The sequence below is a fragment of the Hibiscus syriacus genome, unplaced genomic scaffold (genome assembly GCF_006381635.1).
Source record: "Hibiscus syriacus cultivar Baekdansim isolate YM2019G1 unplaced genomic scaffold, ASM638163v2 tig00112801_pilon, whole genome shotgun sequence".
Lineage (NCBI taxonomy): Eukaryota > Viridiplantae > Streptophyta > Magnoliopsida > Malvales > Malvaceae > Hibiscus > Hibiscus syriacus.
Genome location: NW_024063404.1, coordinates 79,313 through 99,238, shown reverse-complemented (window position 1 = coordinate 99,238; position 19,926 = coordinate 79,313). Strand labels below are relative to the sequence as shown.

The following is a 19,926-nucleotide window of genomic DNA, read 5'->3' as shown; positions in this document are numbered from 1 at the left end:
ACTACTCTATGAGATGTTGGGTGCACCCTATTAAGAAGAAGTCAGACGTGTTTTTAACTTTCAAAATCTTCAAAGCGCGGGTGGAACTTGATTCTGGAAATAAGATCAAGTGTTTCATAACAGATAATGGAGGAGAATACACAAGCGAAGAATTTAATGACTTTTGCAGGAAAGAAGGCATCAAAAGACAGTTCACAGTGGCGAACACTCCTCAACAAAATGGAGTGGCAGAGCGGATGAACAGAACCTTGTTAGAAAGAACAAGAGCAATGTTGAGGGATGCAGGCCAAGAAAAATCATTCTGGGCAGAAGCAGTCAATACCGCCTGTTATTTGGTGAATCGAGCTCCATCAACTGCAATAGAGCTGAAGACACCAATGGAGATGTGGACTGGTAAACCAGTTGATTATTCAAACCTCCATGTATTTGGAAATATTGTGTACGTGATGTACAACGCCCAAGAAATTTCAAAGTTGGATCCAAAATCCAGAAAATGCAAATTCTTGGGGTATGCTGATGGAGTAAAGGGGTATCGCTTGTGGGATCCCACTGCCTGTAAAGTGATCATTAGCAGGGATGTTATCTTTGTAGAAGATAAACTACAAAGAAAAGAAGACGATGATAGCGCTGAAAAGTCAGAGACTACTCAGATACATGTGGAAAAAGAGTTTGAAGAAGGAGATTCTTCTGAAGCAGAACCAACACATGATGAACAAGAACCAGAGAGTTCTGAAGCTTCAACAACTCGTCAATCAGATCGTGTGAGAAGACGTCCCAATTGGCACTCAGATTATGTTATAGAAGGAAATGTTGCATACTGTCTTTTAACAGAGGACAGTGAGCCATCAACATATCAGGAGGCAATAAACAACTCAGATGCTTCACTGTGGATGATGGCGATGCAAGAAGAAATCGAAGCCCTTCATAAAAATAATACATGGGACCTTGTGCCACTACCACAAGGAAGGAAGCCAATTGGTAACAAATGGGTTTTCAAAATCAAGCGAAATGGTGACGATCAAGTTGAGAGGTATCGTGCAAGACTGGTGGTCAAAGGATATGCTCAAAAGGAATGTATTGATTTCAATGAAATATTTTCTCCTGTGGTTCGACTAACAACAGTTCAAGTAGTTTTGGCAATGTGTGCTACATTGAACTTACATCTAGAGGAACTAGATGTTAAAACAGCTTTTCTTCATGGAAATCTTGAAGAAGAAATTTATATGCTCCAGCCTGAAGGTTTTGAAGAAAAAGAAAAGAAGAACTTGGTTTGCAGGTTGAACAAATCTCTATACGGTCTAAAGCAGGCGCCGAGGTGTTGGTATAAGAGATTTGATTCTTTCATTATGTGCCTTGGATACAACAGACTTAATGCAGACCCTTGTGCTTATTTCAAGAGGTCTGGTGATAACGATTTTGTTATTTTGCTGTTGTATGTGGATGACATGTTGGTTGCAGGACCCAATAAAGATCATATTGAAGAATTGAAGGCACAACTGGCTAGGGAATTTGAAATGAAGGACTTGGGATCAGCAAACAAGATTCTAGGGATGCAAATTCACCGAGACAGAAGTAATAGGAAGATTTGGCTTTCACAAAAGAATTACTTGAAGAAGATCTTGTCACGATTCAACATGCAAGATTGTAAGCCAATTTCTACCCCTCTTCCTATTAACTTCAAATTATCCTCCAGTATGAGTCCTAGCAGTGAAGAAGAGATGATGGAGATGTCTCGAGTACCGTATGCATCAGCAGTGGGAAGTTTGATGTTCGCTATGATATGCACAAGACCAGACATTGCACAAGCAGTGGGAGTGGTTAGTCGGTACATGGCGAATCCAGGCAAAGAGCATTGGAATATTGTAAAGAGGATCCTAAGATACATCAAAGGGACCTCAAATATTGCATTATGTTACGGAGGATCAAACTTACTAATTAATGTGTATGTAGATTCTGACTATGCAGGGGATTTGGATAAAAGCAAATCTACTACAGGATATGTGTTCAAAGTTGCTGGTGGAGCTGTAAGCTGAGTTTCAAAATTGCAGTCAGTTGTGGCTACGTCCACAACAGAGGCAGAATATGTAGCAGCTACACAAGCCAGTAAATAAGCAATTTGGTTGAATATGCTATTGGAGGAGCTTGGGCACAATCAAGAGTATGTCTCTCTGTTTTGTGACAGTCAAAGCGTCTTGCATCTAGCAAGGAATCCAGCATTTCATTCAAGGACTAAGCACATACGAGTTCAATACCATTTAATTCGTGAAAAGGTGGAAGAAAGAACGGTAGATATACAGAAGATCCATACCAAAGACAACATAGCATATTTCATGACGAAGGCGATCAACGCTGATAAATTTACCTGGTGTCGATCCTCTTGTGGCCTGTCAGAGACGTAAGCAACATGATGGTACAAGGTAGAAAGAATGGTGTGAAGATATGATTATTCCAATCAAATCTTCAAGTGGGAGATTGTTGAAATGTCAAAGCTTGGAAAATTGGTTCAAGTTAGGCTAATATTGCAATGTCAAAATAGGTGCAATGTCAAAATTAGGTGCAATAATGTTTGAAAATTAAATGGGTAAATTATAAACTTTAGTCACTAAACTTTAGGGTATTTATAAGATTAATCCTTAAGTTTCAACTATAAATACCTTAGTTCATTTAGCTTCAAAATCATCTCAAAGCATTCTAGCTTTCTTCCAATACTATAGAGAATTTAGAGAGTTTCTTGAGAGTTGTTTTCTCCTTTTTATCTAGAGAGAATTATCATTGTTTTCTCCTTGGTAGATCGAGAGAGGTTGTAATTCCTATTTTTTCATAGTGAAATTCTTCTACCGTTGCCCGTGGTTTTTACCCTAAATTTTTAGGGGGTTTTCACGTAAATTTTGTGTCTCTTTTATCTTCATTTTTATTTTCTCAAATTATCAGTTGCGATTTTGCTCTATCCGATAGCCGTCTTCCGAAACAGTATCTTGTGATGTTAGGGTTCCAACCTATTAGTTAAATTGGGTGCATCGCTTTTAAGCATGTGATGTCGATACCTTTGTTTCCTTCGTTGCAAGTGACGACGATCGATTCTGTCAAAAAAAAAGTGATGACGATTGATGGTTTGTCAATTGATTTGTACACTGTGGATCGATCTATTAACGTGTGCTATTATAGTAATGGGAAATCGTTACCTTTGTGCATACACAATGTCTGGAATTTACCACTGCCAATGCGCAATTGCATCTTTCGCCAGTATCTCCCTTAGTGCGATGAAAGCCCTTAGTTTTCCCAACAGGCAAGGTGAACTTCGACGCCCATTACATGCAATCACAAAGCTTGTAGAAGAAAGTCAATTAGAATTAACTCAGCTTTCGAAGCGGAGGCGAGAGTGGCGGTGCATGCAGTGGAGCTGGCTTCTGACATGGGTTTCTGTGAAAATATGTTATGTGCTTTCGGGTTCATTAAGGTTGTTCATGGACGGTTAAAAGATTTTTTTAACCGTAACATAACCATTAAAAAATAGTTAACCGTTAATGGTTAAATGTTATTAACGATTCGGTTACAGGTTAACTTACGATTAACCTACGATTAACCTATTACAATTATTTGTCAATTTTTTTTTTCATAATTCAATATACAAAAAAAAATGTAGCATTTAACACATACTACACCGGTGTAAGTGAATAAAATAAAAAAGTATAGCACTTAACATATACTTACAACGGTGTAAGTAAATACAATAAAAAAAAGTGTAGTGCTTAACACATACTTACACCAATGTAAGTATGTACATATCCCAATATCTTAGTACCTAACAATAAACATATAATTATATTGGTGTAAGTATATTTCTATATTTTCAAAGAAATGAAAAAAAAAAAAATATATTAATTTATTTGTATACAAATTTATTTTTTATATATATATATATATATAATAGAAAATTATATTAAGTTATTATGTAAAAATATAATAAATGAAAAATATAATTTTAAATTTAATTTATTAACGGTTAACCAACAGTTAATCGTTTATCAAAATTCGTAACCGTAACCTTAACCGTTAAACATAATTTTTAGCGGTTCGGTTAATCAAAACTGTTTAATATTAACGGTTCGGTTAATTAATATGTTAAATATAATAGTTATACCGATTAACGGTTACGATTAACGGTTTCGAGTTTTTTTAACACCCTAGGGTTCATTGCCGTTGGTAATGGAAATATAATGTTTTTTTTAATAATTAATAAAATGCATACCATGTGAATCATATATTTATCAAATACAATCAAATATTTTTTAATTTATCATTTGCTTTCGGGTTCATTGCCGTTGGTAATGGAAATATAATATTTTTTAATAACTACATACCATGTGAATCATATAATATTTAACAAGTAAAATCAAATATTTTTTTAATATACCATGTGCTTTCGGGTTCATTGCCGTTGGACTGGTAATGGAAATATAATGTTTTTAATAACTAATAAAATATATACCATGTGAATCATATAATATTTATCAAGTAAAATCAAATATATTTTTAATATACCATGTTCTTTTGGTTTCATTGCCGTTGGTAATGGAAATATAATGTTTTTAATAACTAATAAAATATATACCATGTGAATCATATAATATTTTTAAGAACTAATAAAATATATACCATATGAATCATATAATATTTTTTATTTGTTTCATTAGATCTGTTGTGATTTTAATCGATTTTAGAAATGTTTTATATTGTAATTCCTTTTTGAAAAATCCTAAAACTTTAATTTTCTCTCGTTGGTGTACCTCTCATCATTTTTTTATCTTTGTTAATCGACGGTGACATCAACTTTAATGTTGATTGTCGACTGTCGGTATTCTTTATTTTCTTTTGCCTTTTGATTTTCAATAAGTTTGCTTGTGTTGCACGTTTTCATTTGCTTTTATGACACATTTTCTTATGATTTTTGGCATGTTATTCAGTTATTTGGTCGTTTTTCTCAGGGTTGATTTGACATTGTCACGATTGATCAAGATGACAATTATATGATATCTTGTGATCTTCTCTACTTTAGATCCTCGGATTGGATTTGGATACCGATTTGCGTTCGTGGATAGTTTTTCACGTCGCTCGAGTCTGATTTTTTGTTTGTCTGTGGTCTATCAATAGCTTGATCACCTTTTGTGGTACTTTTTCCGGTACAATTAGATATTTGTATTTATCTTTTTCGAGCTTCTTGGTTAGATTTAATTTTTCTTTGTATGACCCTTACGTAATGTTAATTTACTAGTTTTGTTTCAATGATTATAGAAAATTTTCCTAGTTATGTGCTTAATTTACGATTATTATTGTAAATCTTTATTGTAATTTGTTATATTTCATATTTTGAATAAAATTAGTTGTTTCTATAAAAAAAAAAAGAAATGTTTTAAATTGTTTTATATTTTATATTATAACTAATATGTTTTTTAAAAAGTAAATAAAATTAATTTTAACCATAAATTAAATGAAATAGTATTTATTTTTATAATATATTAAAATCAAACATTAATATATTCTATTAAAATTATAAGCATATTCTTATACATTTTATAATTTAAATTATTATTAATATATATATTTTACATTTTTATTTATTAATTATTTAATTTTATAACATAAACTATAGATAATATTAATCTAATATTAATAGAATTTAACTTACGTTTAAAACATATCTTTATATTATTTTACAGTTTCTGTTGTGATTAACATATTTTTATAAAAGATAAAATTGATTATAATTATAATTTCCTTTAAATATTACTTTAATATCAATAATTCAACTTAATTTAATGATTAAGTAATGAATTTTTCTTGTTAGGGGGTGTAGGTTCTCAAAGTAGAGCTATATTATTTCATCTGTTTTAAGCTACACATCCATGAATGACATAACACATTATATATTTTGCTGTTTGGCTATTTGCAGGAAGTAGTTACATACATAATAGCAATGGAGGTTACTGTAAAGGAGATGACAATGGTAACTCCATGCGAAGAGACTCCTAGAACAAGCTTATGGTTGTCAAATAACGACCTGGCGGTGACCGCATATCATGTATCTATCGTATATTTCTACAAATCGAATGGTAGTAGGGATTTTTTCGATACCAAAGTGCTGAGGGAGGCTTTGAGTAAGGTTCTGGTGTCCTTTTACCCCTACGCCGGCAGGTTGGGGTACGACAAAAACGGTAGGATCGAAATAGTGTGCAACGCCGAGGGAGTGTTGTTCGGCGAGGCTGAAACTAGTTCCGTCATGGATGATTTTGTTCAGGATTTCAGTGATGGTTCCAAAGTTCCTCAGCTTGTTCCAAAGTTCGATAAACTCTGCTGCTATTTCTTCTTATCCGCTTCTAGGTTTACAGGTACCACGAAATTCATCTTTCACTTTTAAATATGTCGATTTTGAGTAATTTAACTCCGAATTTGATTTAATTACAAGAAATAATTTAAACCCGAAATGGATATTTGCAGGTGACTACTTTCAAATGCGGAGGAGTTTCTATCGGAGTTACTTCGCACCATAAAGTAGCAGATGGCCCTGCCGAATTACATTTCATCAATAGTTGGGCGGACATGGCTCGAGGTAAGTGCCCTACCATTGCACCCGTCCTGGATCGATCCATTCTTCGAGCTCGAGACCCCCCGACTCCGAAATTTCGTCATGTCGAATTCGAACCATCTCCTACTTTGAAAACAATTTCAGATCCGTCAATTCCGAGACCTTCAATTGTATCCGTTTTTAAGATCACGGCTGAGCAAGTTAAGGCCCTAAAAGACAAAGTGAATGAAACTCCAGGTGATACCAAATACAGCAACTACAGCATCGTGACCGCACACATATGGCGCTGCGCTATAAAAGCTCGAGAACTCGCCCAAGACCAAGAAATCAGGTTAATCATAACAATCGACGGTCGAAACCGATTGAGGCCGCCACTTCCACCCGGTTACTTCGGGAATGTGATGTTCTCCGTGCCAGTGGACGGCCTAGCGGGTGAAATTCAATCCGAACCATTTATAAATACGGTAAAGAGGATTCATGATGAAATAGCGGCAAGAGTGGATGATGAGTATCTGAGGTCAGCTATCGACTTGATCGAAACGATTGGGGACGTTAGGAGGGTGAGGCGAGGACCGGCAACTATGCAGAGCCCGAACCTTAGTATTAACAGTTGGGTGTGGTTTCCGATCCGAGAAGCGAATTTCGGTTGGGGTGGTCCTGTTTTCATGAGGCCTGCAAATATAGTCCATGAAGGGAAGGTATACATATTGTCAAGCTTAACTGGTGATGGGAGTTTGACGTTGGCTACTCGTTTAGAGACAGCTCACATGAAACGCTTCGGCAGTCTTCTTTACTCAGATAAAACACTAATGAAGTCTTGTTTATGAGTTCTACTTGTTACTTTCTGTTGAATGCATGGTTTTGCTTTTATTTTGTTACTGTGTTTGGCTTGTTTCAGATTTGGATTTGTTTTATTTTTGTTGCTTGGACCGTTCATTTTTAGATGTTGAACCTTAGTATACCTACAACGTTTAATTTTATCAATTTTAAAACTAACGTTTATTTTTAAGTGAAATTATATCATTATGCCGTTAATGATTTAACGACACGATGACATGACAGTTTCACGTCGTGATGTTGCTGACGTTAATGCCTCACCAAAATAACATCGTTTTGGCGTTACTGTTTTGATGCCTACAAAAACCAAAACAGTATCATTTTGCTTGAAGAGATTTAGTTAAAATTCAAGTTTGGTAGGATTTGAAATTTAAACCTTTGGAAACAAAGGCCGAAGCTTAGCCACTCAACAAACTTATGATTTTGGTTATGTTCTTACAAATATAATAAAAATAATATACAAATACATTCTTAAAAACAATAATTTTTCAAAAAACACCTAAAATTTTCAAAATTCTCAAATTCTCTCAAAACTCAAAGCCCTAAATACTAAATCTCTAATTTCACCCATTGTTGTCGTCGAATCAACGACCAACTCCCATCACTTTCGTCAACAGACTCTTACCAACAATTACCCCACTCTCCCGTCGTCGGAAATCAAAGAACAACGTGTTAATTGATTATCAAAACACCGAATGTAAAATGTTTTAATGGAACCATGATGACAACCAATCAACAGGCAAATGGTGAATGACGTGCACGACGAGAGGGGGACTTCATTTAACACCCCTTTCCCATATCTTATCCCAAACATGAGTCAAAGATGTCATAAAACTTTTACAAACATTCTATCATTTAAAACTAGTAAAATTTGTTTCTTAAATATTGAATACTAGTTAACATCAATTGTCAAAACTATTTAATCACGTAAGCCAAAAAGTAATATTTAAAAATATTTTTCTACCATAACGTGTATCAAAATCCATATTAAAATATTACAAACTCTTTTTACACGTACACATGTCAACTAGAAATCAAAACAACAGTAGGATGTAATTATTGATATCGGTAAGTAATCTTTGATGATTGATGTCAAACTCAGCCCCTTACTCCATTCGTATTCTTTTACCTACACGTGAAAATCATCACACGCTAAGTATACACTTAGTGAAACATTTTCATAACTATATAAAATAAAATAAGACATATCAAAATATGAAATATTATAATAACCAAAGTACTGTAAATATCATATAAAAATATATATGGACATCTAGAACAGGCTTATTAAAGTCATTTCGATCACATATAACTCGTAACATTGATTTTTTTTTTCATATATAAGGCATATTATGTCAAACCAAGTACTTAGTAGGACATGTGCTTTCATTGAAAACATATAATTTGTACCTGACATATTTATTCAGCTCATAGTCTGTACTCGTCATAATTAAGTCATACAACATGTACTTTTCTCACATTTAAATCATAACCTAATGTATATCAAATGTGAATGCATGATACATGAGTCAAACGAGTGTACACAATATGATGCCAAACTGTCACATAAATCATATGCACTTTAAGTGCTAAACAAGAGTTTCTGTACTGTAGAACACATCATCGCTATACTAATAATCGGGATGGTAATTAACATGTCAAAACATCATGAACACCATAATTGCACATATAGAGCCAGGAGTACATTAATGTACTAATACATGATTACCCAAATGTACTAAACAAGAAAATTTGATTTTATGTCAGAATCATATATCATTCATTTATCAGGAGTATCTGTAAATACTAATATACCAAGAAAATTTGACATGTACCGAGATCTGAAATAGACCCGAATATGATAACTTAAAATTGATCTGAAACTTAAATAAACCGAATCGAACCGAAATCGACTATCAATTATAGTTTAAACGAAATTAACTCGAACCGAAAGTAACCCAAACTGAAAAATAACCGAACCGAAAGCAACCCGAACTAAAATCAACCCGAACAAAAAAAATTCAAGCCGAAAATAACCCGAACCGAAAGCAACTCAAATTTAATTTACTCATACTCAATCCGAACCAAACTTCACTCCGATTTTAATCCGATAATTGAGTATAAGTGAACAAATAATTTATTATTATTATTATCATTATTATTATTATTATTATTATTATCTATTTTTAGTAATTAGATAAATAGTAGACTGATATATTTTTATTCTCATTTTATATTGTACAATTAGTTCATCACCACATTTAGTAATAGTTTAATAGTTCAATATAATCTTTACTCTGTTAAAAGACCATCTCTATATCCAATAACTTCTAAATCAATCCTAAAACTTATTATGGTTTATAAATTTATTTTTATACTTTGAAATATTCTAATTTGATTTAATTCATTTAAACTAAAAATTTTAGCCTTGAATTTAGGATGTGATAATATATAGTCACATAAATTTTCTAAATTACAAGTTATAAAAAGTAGCATCGATGATTAAGACTACAAAGTGTGAAGACGGTTTACCTAAACAAAAACAACCCGAATTAGCTCGAAAATCTAAAGGTTGATTTGAATCAAAACCAACCCGAATTGATCCGAAAATCTAAAGGTTGATTCGAACCGAAACCAACCAGAATTGACCCGAACCGAAACCAATTGATTCGATATTGACCTGACTCAAAACCAACTGATCTGAGTTAACCCGACCCAAACAACAACCGATTTGATTTTGACCCGACTCGAAAACCAATCGACCCGATTTGAGCCGACCCAATACTCGACTCGAACTGAATTTTGCATTGACCTGAACCAAACTCGAATCCGATCTGACCCGAACCAAACCAGTATATTAAACTTAGAATATTGTTCAGGCAATTTATCATGTGCAGAGGGGAATACTTATACCAGTGGGCATTCTCCTTGGATAAAGTGGACAACTTATCGGGGTCTCGCTCAGCTTTAAGCTTGGAAAGAACAGTTTCTCGTAATGGTATTGGCCTTTGGAGATTGCTTTGAAACTGAAATAACATGCTCTGATATCCTCTCATCCATAAGACACCAATCTTTGAAACTGAATAATCCCAACAGTCCAAAGAGACATGAAACTAACAGATTAATACACATATACCAGAAAAAAATCGTTTCTTCAAGTCACCATAATCAACAAATCCTCAAAAGCATAATAACCCAGATTTCAAAATAGAATCAAATGTAATATCTTGAATGAAATAAACAACCACAAGTTAATAGTCACAGACTAACATATCAAAATATCATATAAAAGTGTATTGAACAGTTCATACCCTAAATATTCTATTTTCACATAACATGAATATATTAAGGAAACATCACTTATCACTTTCCTTACATATGAACATCATATTTCATCATATGATCATTATCACAATTATCATGCCAAAATAATAGAATTGGCTCGTTTCAAACATTTAAGGTAACATATAACATAAGAGTAGCATAAAAACATAATTTATGACAAACTTTATTTGCCGGAAGTTTATGCTACCCTCGAAGAAGTACTATTATATATTATTCTACACACTTAAAAATTATTCGTTTATACCGTGGGAAACTAGACTCGAATTCGAATGTAACCATACAAGGCACTCATTCTAGTTCTGTAGATACTCATTTTCGTTCGGTGTTTTTGATCGAGTTTATACATGTATATATATTATTACTTTCTTAATTTTGATTTTATTGATGACGGTACTAATATATTATTTGTATGCCACGTATTAGGTTAGCATATTATTTAAATATATATCATGTGTGTGAATTTATATATTATATGTGTGTGAATATGTGATATATATGCGTGTATGGTTATTATGTGTATGCTTACTTGTATATATATTAGGCATAAGCATATATGTATATTAATGATTATTAATAAATAAATATAATGACTAAATATGCTTAACTAGTTTTTATTGATTCTGTTTGCAGATTTAGTACAAAAGAGGACCAGGTTACAAGAACGTAAACCCAAATTATACACAACTGAAGCCCAAATGACCCAAATGTAAAGATAAAGGAGACAATGGCCCATATGTTACCCAAGACTGTTAGGGTTTTGATGAAACCTTTCTCAGCTCCGGATATGAAGAGAATCTGACGGTTCATATTCAACCAAGCATTTTAGGGTTTTTATCATACTGCCTTGCCAGGTGCAAGCTACCATCCATCAAATTTGGACTCATCCAACGTTCCACATCAGCAATGAAATTTAGGGTTACACAAACCCTAGTGAAGAGCCCAACGCCACCGTTCCAGAAGATTCTAGAGGCCCTTCACCGTCCGATGAAGCTACCATGCACTAATATCGTTATTCGACGGTCATCGGAATCCCACAACGGCGTTTTTACCCAAAAAGCACCCAAAGAATCAATAATTATCTGTCAGACATCCATTGACCAGATTTTTCTGATCTAACACCTATTTGCTGACATGGACGGAAGGCGCGAATCACCAAACTCGCCTTCCCTGAGTTTTCGTCCGAGCTGACGCCACGCTGATCACCATCCGTACCTTTGTGTAAAATTGACGCACGGCGGAAGGCGTGGATCACCATCTGTGCCTTCCATAAATACTTCAACCGTCCGTCGCTCGCCTTTAATTACCACCTACTCCTCCCAAAAAACACTCTCCTTCTTACTTTTATCATTCATTCTAAGAAGCTTCAAGTGGGTTCTGTTATTGTTTTTAGAAGGTAAAATTATTTTTACTATATTATAATTATTAAATAGTTTATTATTTTATTATATTTTACTGTGTTAATTTTTTTATGTTTTGCAGTTATAAAATGGAAGGCGGGTTGCTGCGTTTCGATAAGAATCATATCTCGAGTCATTTTACCGATACGGTAACAATTTTAAATTGTGTTATGTTAATTATTGTGAATGTTTTATTTATTTATATTTTTAGTATTAGTTTATATTTTAATTTGTATACTATTTATTTAATTAGGGGAATGACCGTATATTAGATGCAATTATTCGTAACGCTAAGTTAGAGATGATGAATCATGTCTGACCGTATTTAGCTGAGGTTGGATTCCTGAGCTTAAGGACCGTTCCAACAAGTTCAATTTGTACAATTTATAGTGAATTTTCAAATCTAACTTACAGAAGTTGTTTCGAGCAGGTCTGCTGCCATATTTTTTGACCTATAATCGATTAAAAATTCATATCTTTTTGCATACTCATTGAAATCAGTATTTGTTTATTTTACACAAAACTAGACATGTATACAAATCCAACAGTATTACAATCATATTCTAATCATTTCTATATAATTTATGGTGATTTTCTAAACTTATTGTTCACATTATAAATCTAGGTAAATTTCACTAATTTGCATTTTTAGCTTATTCACTAATTAATATTAGATCACCAAATAAACACATATGCATGAATCACAAAATCACAAAACATTAGGAGTCACTTCTCACCATAGTAACTCCATCACTGACTCATCGCAAGCCAATGTCTACACAATAGTATAAGTACGAATTAAATATCACTCATATGGTGTTAATTATGTTAATTGAAGCTTGAATGGAAGTTAAAGGATAAAGGACCAATTTGAATAAAATAGAAAAGTTGAGATGAATTCCAAAAAGAATTGGACCCCATGTTTCTCGGATGATGACTCCCACTTTCACACACGCACATGTGAATCTACTTAACAGGTAACTACGTTACAAATTCTATGAAGTGTCAATGAGTTTGATGTACCTTAAAAAAAGTATCTAGTTCAAGTCTTGTGGATGAAAAAACAGTTTTATGAGAGTTTGTCTCGTGAAATAGAATCCGACCCAACACAACTCCGGACTTAGTTGGAGCCCTTATGGCTTACCTAAGGCCAGGGGTCTAAAAAAAATGTTTCAAATTCTATAAGGTTTGGTATTCATCTATGTTGTCTTAGTACTAGTTTTCTTTTTTGAAACATGGAAATCCTACTAGCTTTTCAAAGACTTTTTTAGTAAGCTTTTCGTTTTCTATTTGATTTGTTGGCTGAAAACTCCTGTTTTTGTTCAGCCAAATCGGTTTAAGCAGAGCCAGAGAAAGCTGTCAATGAAGGGCTCAATTAAGGAAAGGAGTTCCCTGCCCGTGCCTGGGCCAGTGGGTGCCTTGAGATAGGTACACAATTAATAACAATTGTTTTTCATTGCAAATGTATTTGCAAACAGGACCAAAAAGAACTGGGTTTTTTAGACTAAGGACCATGGTCATGGATGGTTCCTTAAGTCAATTTGTATAATTCAATATTAAGCTAATTAAACAGGATCAAAGCATTAAGAGAAAACTTCAAAAACATGACCCCATTGAAGGTGTTATTCGGTGCACCGAACCCCATTTTTAAGCTATAAATATACAATTAAACAGTTACTGTTTTAAGAGGGGAAAATTGACTCAGCCTGTTCCTTAAGTCCTCTCTAACCTTCACAAAATCCAAACCTTGCTATTTGCTAATATCACATTGATGTTGTAGCATGTAAAAGATCTTGTTGTTTGTTATATTCATATAAATTAGGAACTATTTCATCACCTGAATAAAAGCTTTAGTGCTTCCCTTAAAAAGTGTTGAATTCTGAAAAATATATTTATTGATACTCATTATGCATAAACGGATCGTGCTACGTACCAGTAAAGAAGGATCTAACTCGAGATTGGGTGCTTAAATTCACTTAAAAAACATTAAGTTTGATGGTTGAGCTGTAACCTCAATCCCTACCGGCTGTGATGTCAACGTAAGAAATGAAGCTTATAAAAGCCAAAAAAATTTCAAGAAAAAAATGTAAGATGAAGGTCCCAAAAAAGTAACCGGAAATAGCAGGTAACAAACAGGTCACTGAAAAGAAAATAGTGTAAACAAAAGGCCAATCTTTGCTCTTCTCTCTCTTCCACGCTTTGGCTATCTCTGAATTATAGATAATAGTAATGTAGGGAGATGCATCCAATTCTCATAGATCGAACAACCTTTTTTTTTTGGTTTCTCTTCAATCTTCATGTCTCTGATCGAATTTTCTGGGCCACTTTCCAGCATTTTCTCATGAAAAAAAGAAAGAGCAAGGAAGTATGGAATTGGCAGCATATGTGTCGGCTTTTTTCATAAACGAGTGACTGAAAAAACACATTCGGAAACAAAATACTACAAATTCTTTTAAGGTAATCAAAATTAGAAGCTCTTTCTCTCTCATTTTTCACAATGCAGAATGGAATCTTTGTTTTTTCGAGGTTAAATTTGAATTCTTTTTTGTTTTTTCTTAGTTTTTAAAGTTTGAACCTTTAGCTTCTGCTTCTTAAAAGTGATATATTTTTTGTATAACTTTGGTTTCTGTATTGGTTTTTAGGGTCTTTTAGCTGATCTTTGAAGACTTGGAGGACAAATGAAATGTGGATTTTTGAGGATTTGAGTGTAGCTTAGAGTGGTTGGTAGAATTGTAAATTTGAGGAAGTTTTCTGGGGTGAAGATGGTGAAAAGCTGAGATCTGTTTTGGGTGCTTTTTCAAGGGAGAGGTTGATGATTGTGTGTACTGGTAGTTCAAAAAATCTATGCAATTGTGTTTGAAGTGGTTTAAACTTTGTATTTAGGAGTAATATGATGATTTTACTGGATTTCATTGGTGGGTTTTTGTCACTTTGAGTGTTGTTTAGTTAGTGTTGAGAATTGTAGTGAACTAAAGAGCTGATAAAGTGGGAAATTAGGTTTGCTTTGAGGCTTACAAAAAGCTGATATCTTGAAATTTAGTGTTCTTTTGGTAGAGTACTTGATATATATCCGCTGCCCCGAGGTTGAGGTCCATGAATGCGGCCGATTTCAAGGCAAGGCCCGTATTGGGACCTGCAGGGAACAAGGCAAGTTCATTGATTGCAAGAAAACCAGCTTCAAAGCCTTTAAAAAAGATTGAAAAAAGTCCAGCTGAGGCCTCTTTATCAGAGGAGAAAAATGGCCTTCCGTCACCTAAAGTTGATTCTTTTCCCAAAATCCCATTCCTTTTCCGCCACGAACAGTTATTACATTCTAATTTATCATTAAATGCTTCGTGTTCCTCCGATGCTTCCACGGATTCGTTTAACAGTCGAGCATCTACTGGTGGTAGCCGTAGGTTTATTCTGTCAAATAGTGTCGGACCTAGGAGGAAGCCGTACTTGTCAAGTCCTAGAAGTGATGTTTCCAAGGGTGGTTTGGATTCGTCATCCAATGGTTCACATCAGAGGAAGAGATGTGCTTGGGTGACACCAAACACAGGTTTGTTGTTCGTGTCCTTTAATTTCTCACTGTTTTATGATTGATTAAAAATTTGTGTTTAAAATTTTGTTCCTTAGATTGCTTTTAATTTTAATAACAAATGCAGAAGCTCTCTCTAAGCATTTGGATAGAGAAAAATTCCTGCACTAAGAACACCTTCTGTATTGTTTATACCGTTCAAGTTTTTCAATCCCATAGCTGTAGCATTTGTTTATGTTTGATTAATAAAGTCATAGGTGTAAGGAAGGTTCGGCATCTTGTCAAATGAACCAACTAGGGTGGCAATTTTTCTCTTGTCATGATCGCCAAACTTTACTGTTCTTTATCAAAAACCTTATTTTCATGATTTAAATCGAACTATAGGTTAAATTGCCTTGGACTTATCTTTCTGACATATCTGTAAGTTTCAAACAGTGACCAAGTACATGATACGACATAAATGCAAATTGGTTATACATTCATATGTTCAAGCATCATATTCATAATGAAAGACTGTCAATTGATTGCAGTTTTGTGTCATCACTAATTGATGCTTTAATAGCTTCTATTTCATGTTTTATGTTGACTTAGTTTTGTTTATTGGGATCAGATCCGAGTTACGTTGCTTTCCATGATGAAGAGTGGGGAGTTCCGGTACATGATGACAAGTATGTGATCTTGATATTGCCTGCTTCTGTTTATCACTGATTAAATGATTACCTCTCTGATAGAAAAGCATTTCATTGAATGAGTGGTTTGCTTGAAATTGTTCCCCGTATGTAGGAAATTGTTTGAGCTGCTTGTACTTGCGGGTGCGTTGTCTGAACTTACATGGCCGGCTATCCTACGCAAAAGACACATCTTTATGTACTTTTCCAGCAGAAGTTCAACCTTACTTCCATTGAAAAACCAAACTCATTTCTTAAAGTGCCTTTTATGAAGGGAAATTTTCATGGATTTCAATCCTGTTGCTGTATCGAAACTGAATGAGAAGAAGTTAATAGCACCTGGTTGTATGGCAAGTTCCTTGTTATCAGAACTAAAGCTGCGTGCTATTGTCGAGAATGCACACCAAATATCTAAGGTAGATAGATTGTTGATTTGTTCTTATTCATGCCATCTTTTAACATTGGTTAGCATGAAAATAGTGACCCAAAATCACTTTTAAGCAGCACTTGCTGATAAGAGTATGTGTATCAGATGTACCGTAACAAGAGTTTGCTCTACCAAAGTTGTTTACAGTGCAAGATATTACTATTCTAAGACAGCTTTTTGTATTTAATTATTCCTATCTATCACGATGCCAACTTGATTAGCTGGCGAAATCTCAAGTCATCACTGTTCATCATGAACCAGCTAGCCCTCTTTTGCTGAAGTGGAAGTACCATAACTGCACCATCCATAGTGGCTATGATTATAAATGCAACCAACTTTTTTCAGGTTTTGATGATGCCAGGTTATAGATGAGTTTGGGTCATTGGACGCGTGCATTTGGAGTTTTGTGAACCACAAGCCTATTGTTAGCAGATTCAGATATCCTCGACAGGTTCCGGTTAAAACCCCGAAAGCAGATGTCATAAGCAAAGATTTGGTAAGAAGGGGTTTTCGAAGTGTGGGGCCTACGGTCATCTACTATTTCATGGAAGTGGCACGAATGACGAATGACCATCTCACGAGTCGTTTCAGATTCCAGGACTGTATAAACGCAGCAGAAGGAAAAGAAGTAAATGGGACTAGAGATATGCCCGAAGGGGAAAAAACGATGACATGATTGAATCAGAATTATCCATAGCTATCCATGAATTGAGTTTCTCCTAAGTATGATATTGGCTGCAGGCAGATGGCACTCCAGATTCGATCATCAGTTTTACCACTTTGACTGATTCACTGCTCTTACTTTTGGATGGTAACTAAGATGGTTTGTGTATAAAATTTCATTAATAATCATGCATCCTGAATTTTCCAGATTGTAGATCTAAAGTCAATTAAGTTTAACTTATGGACGTGTTGTTGATGTGGCCTGTCATGTAAGTCTTAAAATATGATGTACAATTTCCTTGCCCCTCCTATAGTTAGAAAGGTAGTAATTAGAGATGATGTTTCACATGCCAAACCCCGGCATCCAGAGCTGCTGACAGCAGGAAACCTGATTCGCCACCGGATCCGTCGCTAGCAGATTCTTGACCATACGGTTAATAAGCAGGATCGTTTGAGTGTGGACCGTTTGTAAGTGCCAACCCTTTAAGTCGTTGAGACAGCTAGACCAACACAGACAACTCTATTTGCTTTAAATGAATTGCAATAATGGTTAGTGGCAAAATGTTAGTGTGTCCTCTAGGACCTTGGGGGAGGACACCATCCACAAGGACATGCTTCTGTTGTACTCTATATTACTAATGATGTAGGTTCCCTGTGCTTGCTTCTGTTATTGATATAACAGTGTATTGATGGATGCTTTGTCTGAAAATGCTTAGAATGCTTCCAAACTGTACCTGATTAGATCTGATGGAAACCACTAGATTTTTTTTTCTTGCAAACATGAAGCCCTATAAATGTCCTTGTAGAGGGATTAGTAATGGCTAATTTCAATTCTCGTCTCATCAAACCAGACGAATCTGAAGTTTAAGTCAAAGCCAGCACCTTAATGAATGTATTACAAAAAGATCCAGCTAACGCCTCATAAAAAGAAAAGGAGAAATGGGGACATGGTTCCAACCAAGATGACAAGAAAAGGGTTGCCAATCAATATCCATTGTTTCCACTTTCCACAACTATGATAACGTTGTTCCTACTAGATTGAGAGTGGATACAACAGAAACGCATACATCAAAAATCAAAGAAAAACTACAAATAAGAAAATCAAACCTGACCATTCGATATTTATAGGGACATGCCTGATATTAACAAAAAGCTCGGTTAAGTTGAGCACGGCTTGATTTCAAAGACAATGCTCAGAAGCATTCAAGTAGATTCAATGACCTTCTCACCTTCTGTAACTACTGACCACCGGGTTGATGTAACTCGGCTTTTCCCTCGATCGGTTTCTTACTTTTAGGTTTTAAGTTGTTCATAGAGGCAGTGGCAACAAGAGCACTTGGATGGCCATGTCACTTCTTGGGTACAGACATGTCATGGTCATGAACACTTTTATATGTCATGGTTCATGACTGTGCATGCTGTCCTTTGTGTTAGAAGTGAATGCAAATCCTAAAGAAAATATATAAGGGTCATATATATAGTAGATGTGTAGAATTATCAATAAAATAATATAGATATTTGTAATATTTAATATTATATCTAGAATTATCTATGAGAAAAATCTAGACATTTGTAATGTTAAATGGCTAAGATGTTAACATTAGAGGTAGAGAAGAACAAAATAGTGGATGGATACGTTGGGCTCATCGAAATTTTCAATAATGTGCATTTGTAACAAATTATCTATGAAATATAGTAATAAAAATCAATTTCATTATAATAATTATTATTATATAAGATACGCCAGACAATTGGAAAGTAATATTCTTTTAATACATTTTTTTTCAATCTTAATTGCATATTAATTGATAAGAAAGAATTATGATAAAAAATTATATGATGCAATTATGACGTATCAATATATGTTACTTTATTTAAAATCATATTAATCACATAACTTTCTAAAATATCATTTATTAGTGTATAATTAAGAAAAGTAAAAATTTAACCATCAATTAAATGATTGGATTAATGAATATCTAATTTAACCATACATATAATGATATAGTATATATACATTTGACGTGGCGTAACGGGGTAAAACAAAATCAAAATCTTATATTATCATGCACAATCGTTTTGTATAAAATATTACAAACGTTAATTGTAGATTAAATTTTTCGAAATTATCGGTTGTAGATTAATTGATAAGAAAGAATCATGATAAAAATTATATGATGCAATTATGACATATAAATATATGTTATTTTATTTAAAACCATATTAATGACATAACTTTTTAAATTATCATTTATTAGTGTATAACTAGAAAAGGAAAAATTCAATCAACATTAAATGATTGGATTAATGAATATCTAATTTATCCATAAATATAATGATATTATATATACACATGACGTCGCGTAATTATTACGTACAATCGTTTCTGACTAGACAAAATAAAATCAAAATCTTATTCGTTTCCTATAAAATATCTAAACTTCATTCATTCCGTGTCTGATTAATTAAGCAATATTAGTTCAGTC

At 33.9% G+C, this 19,926-nt stretch overlaps 1 protein-coding gene and 1 pseudogene across 1 annotated transcript; both read left to right on the top strand.

Annotated features, from left to right (window-relative positions):
- The first annotated feature begins 5,915 nt into the window (after positions 1–5,915).
- LOC120183694 lies at positions 5,916–7,410 on the top strand (annotated as a pseudogene).
- Positions 7,411–14,279: 6,869 nt separating this feature from the next.
- LOC120183691 (DNA-3-methyladenine glycosylase 1-like) lies at positions 14,280–17,742 on the top strand. Its single transcript, XM_039188350.1, has 6 exons — positions 14,280–14,619; positions 14,805–15,703; positions 16,293–16,350; positions 16,466–16,549; positions 16,625–16,766; positions 17,139–17,742. The coding sequence occupies exons 2-6, from the start codon at positions 15,256–15,258 to the stop codon at positions 17,451–17,453; spliced, it is 1,047 nt and encodes a 348-aa protein (XP_039044281.1). The 5' UTR covers positions 14,280–14,619; positions 14,805–15,255; the 3' UTR covers positions 17,454–17,742.
- The last annotated feature ends 2,184 nt before the right edge of the window (positions 17,743–19,926 follow it).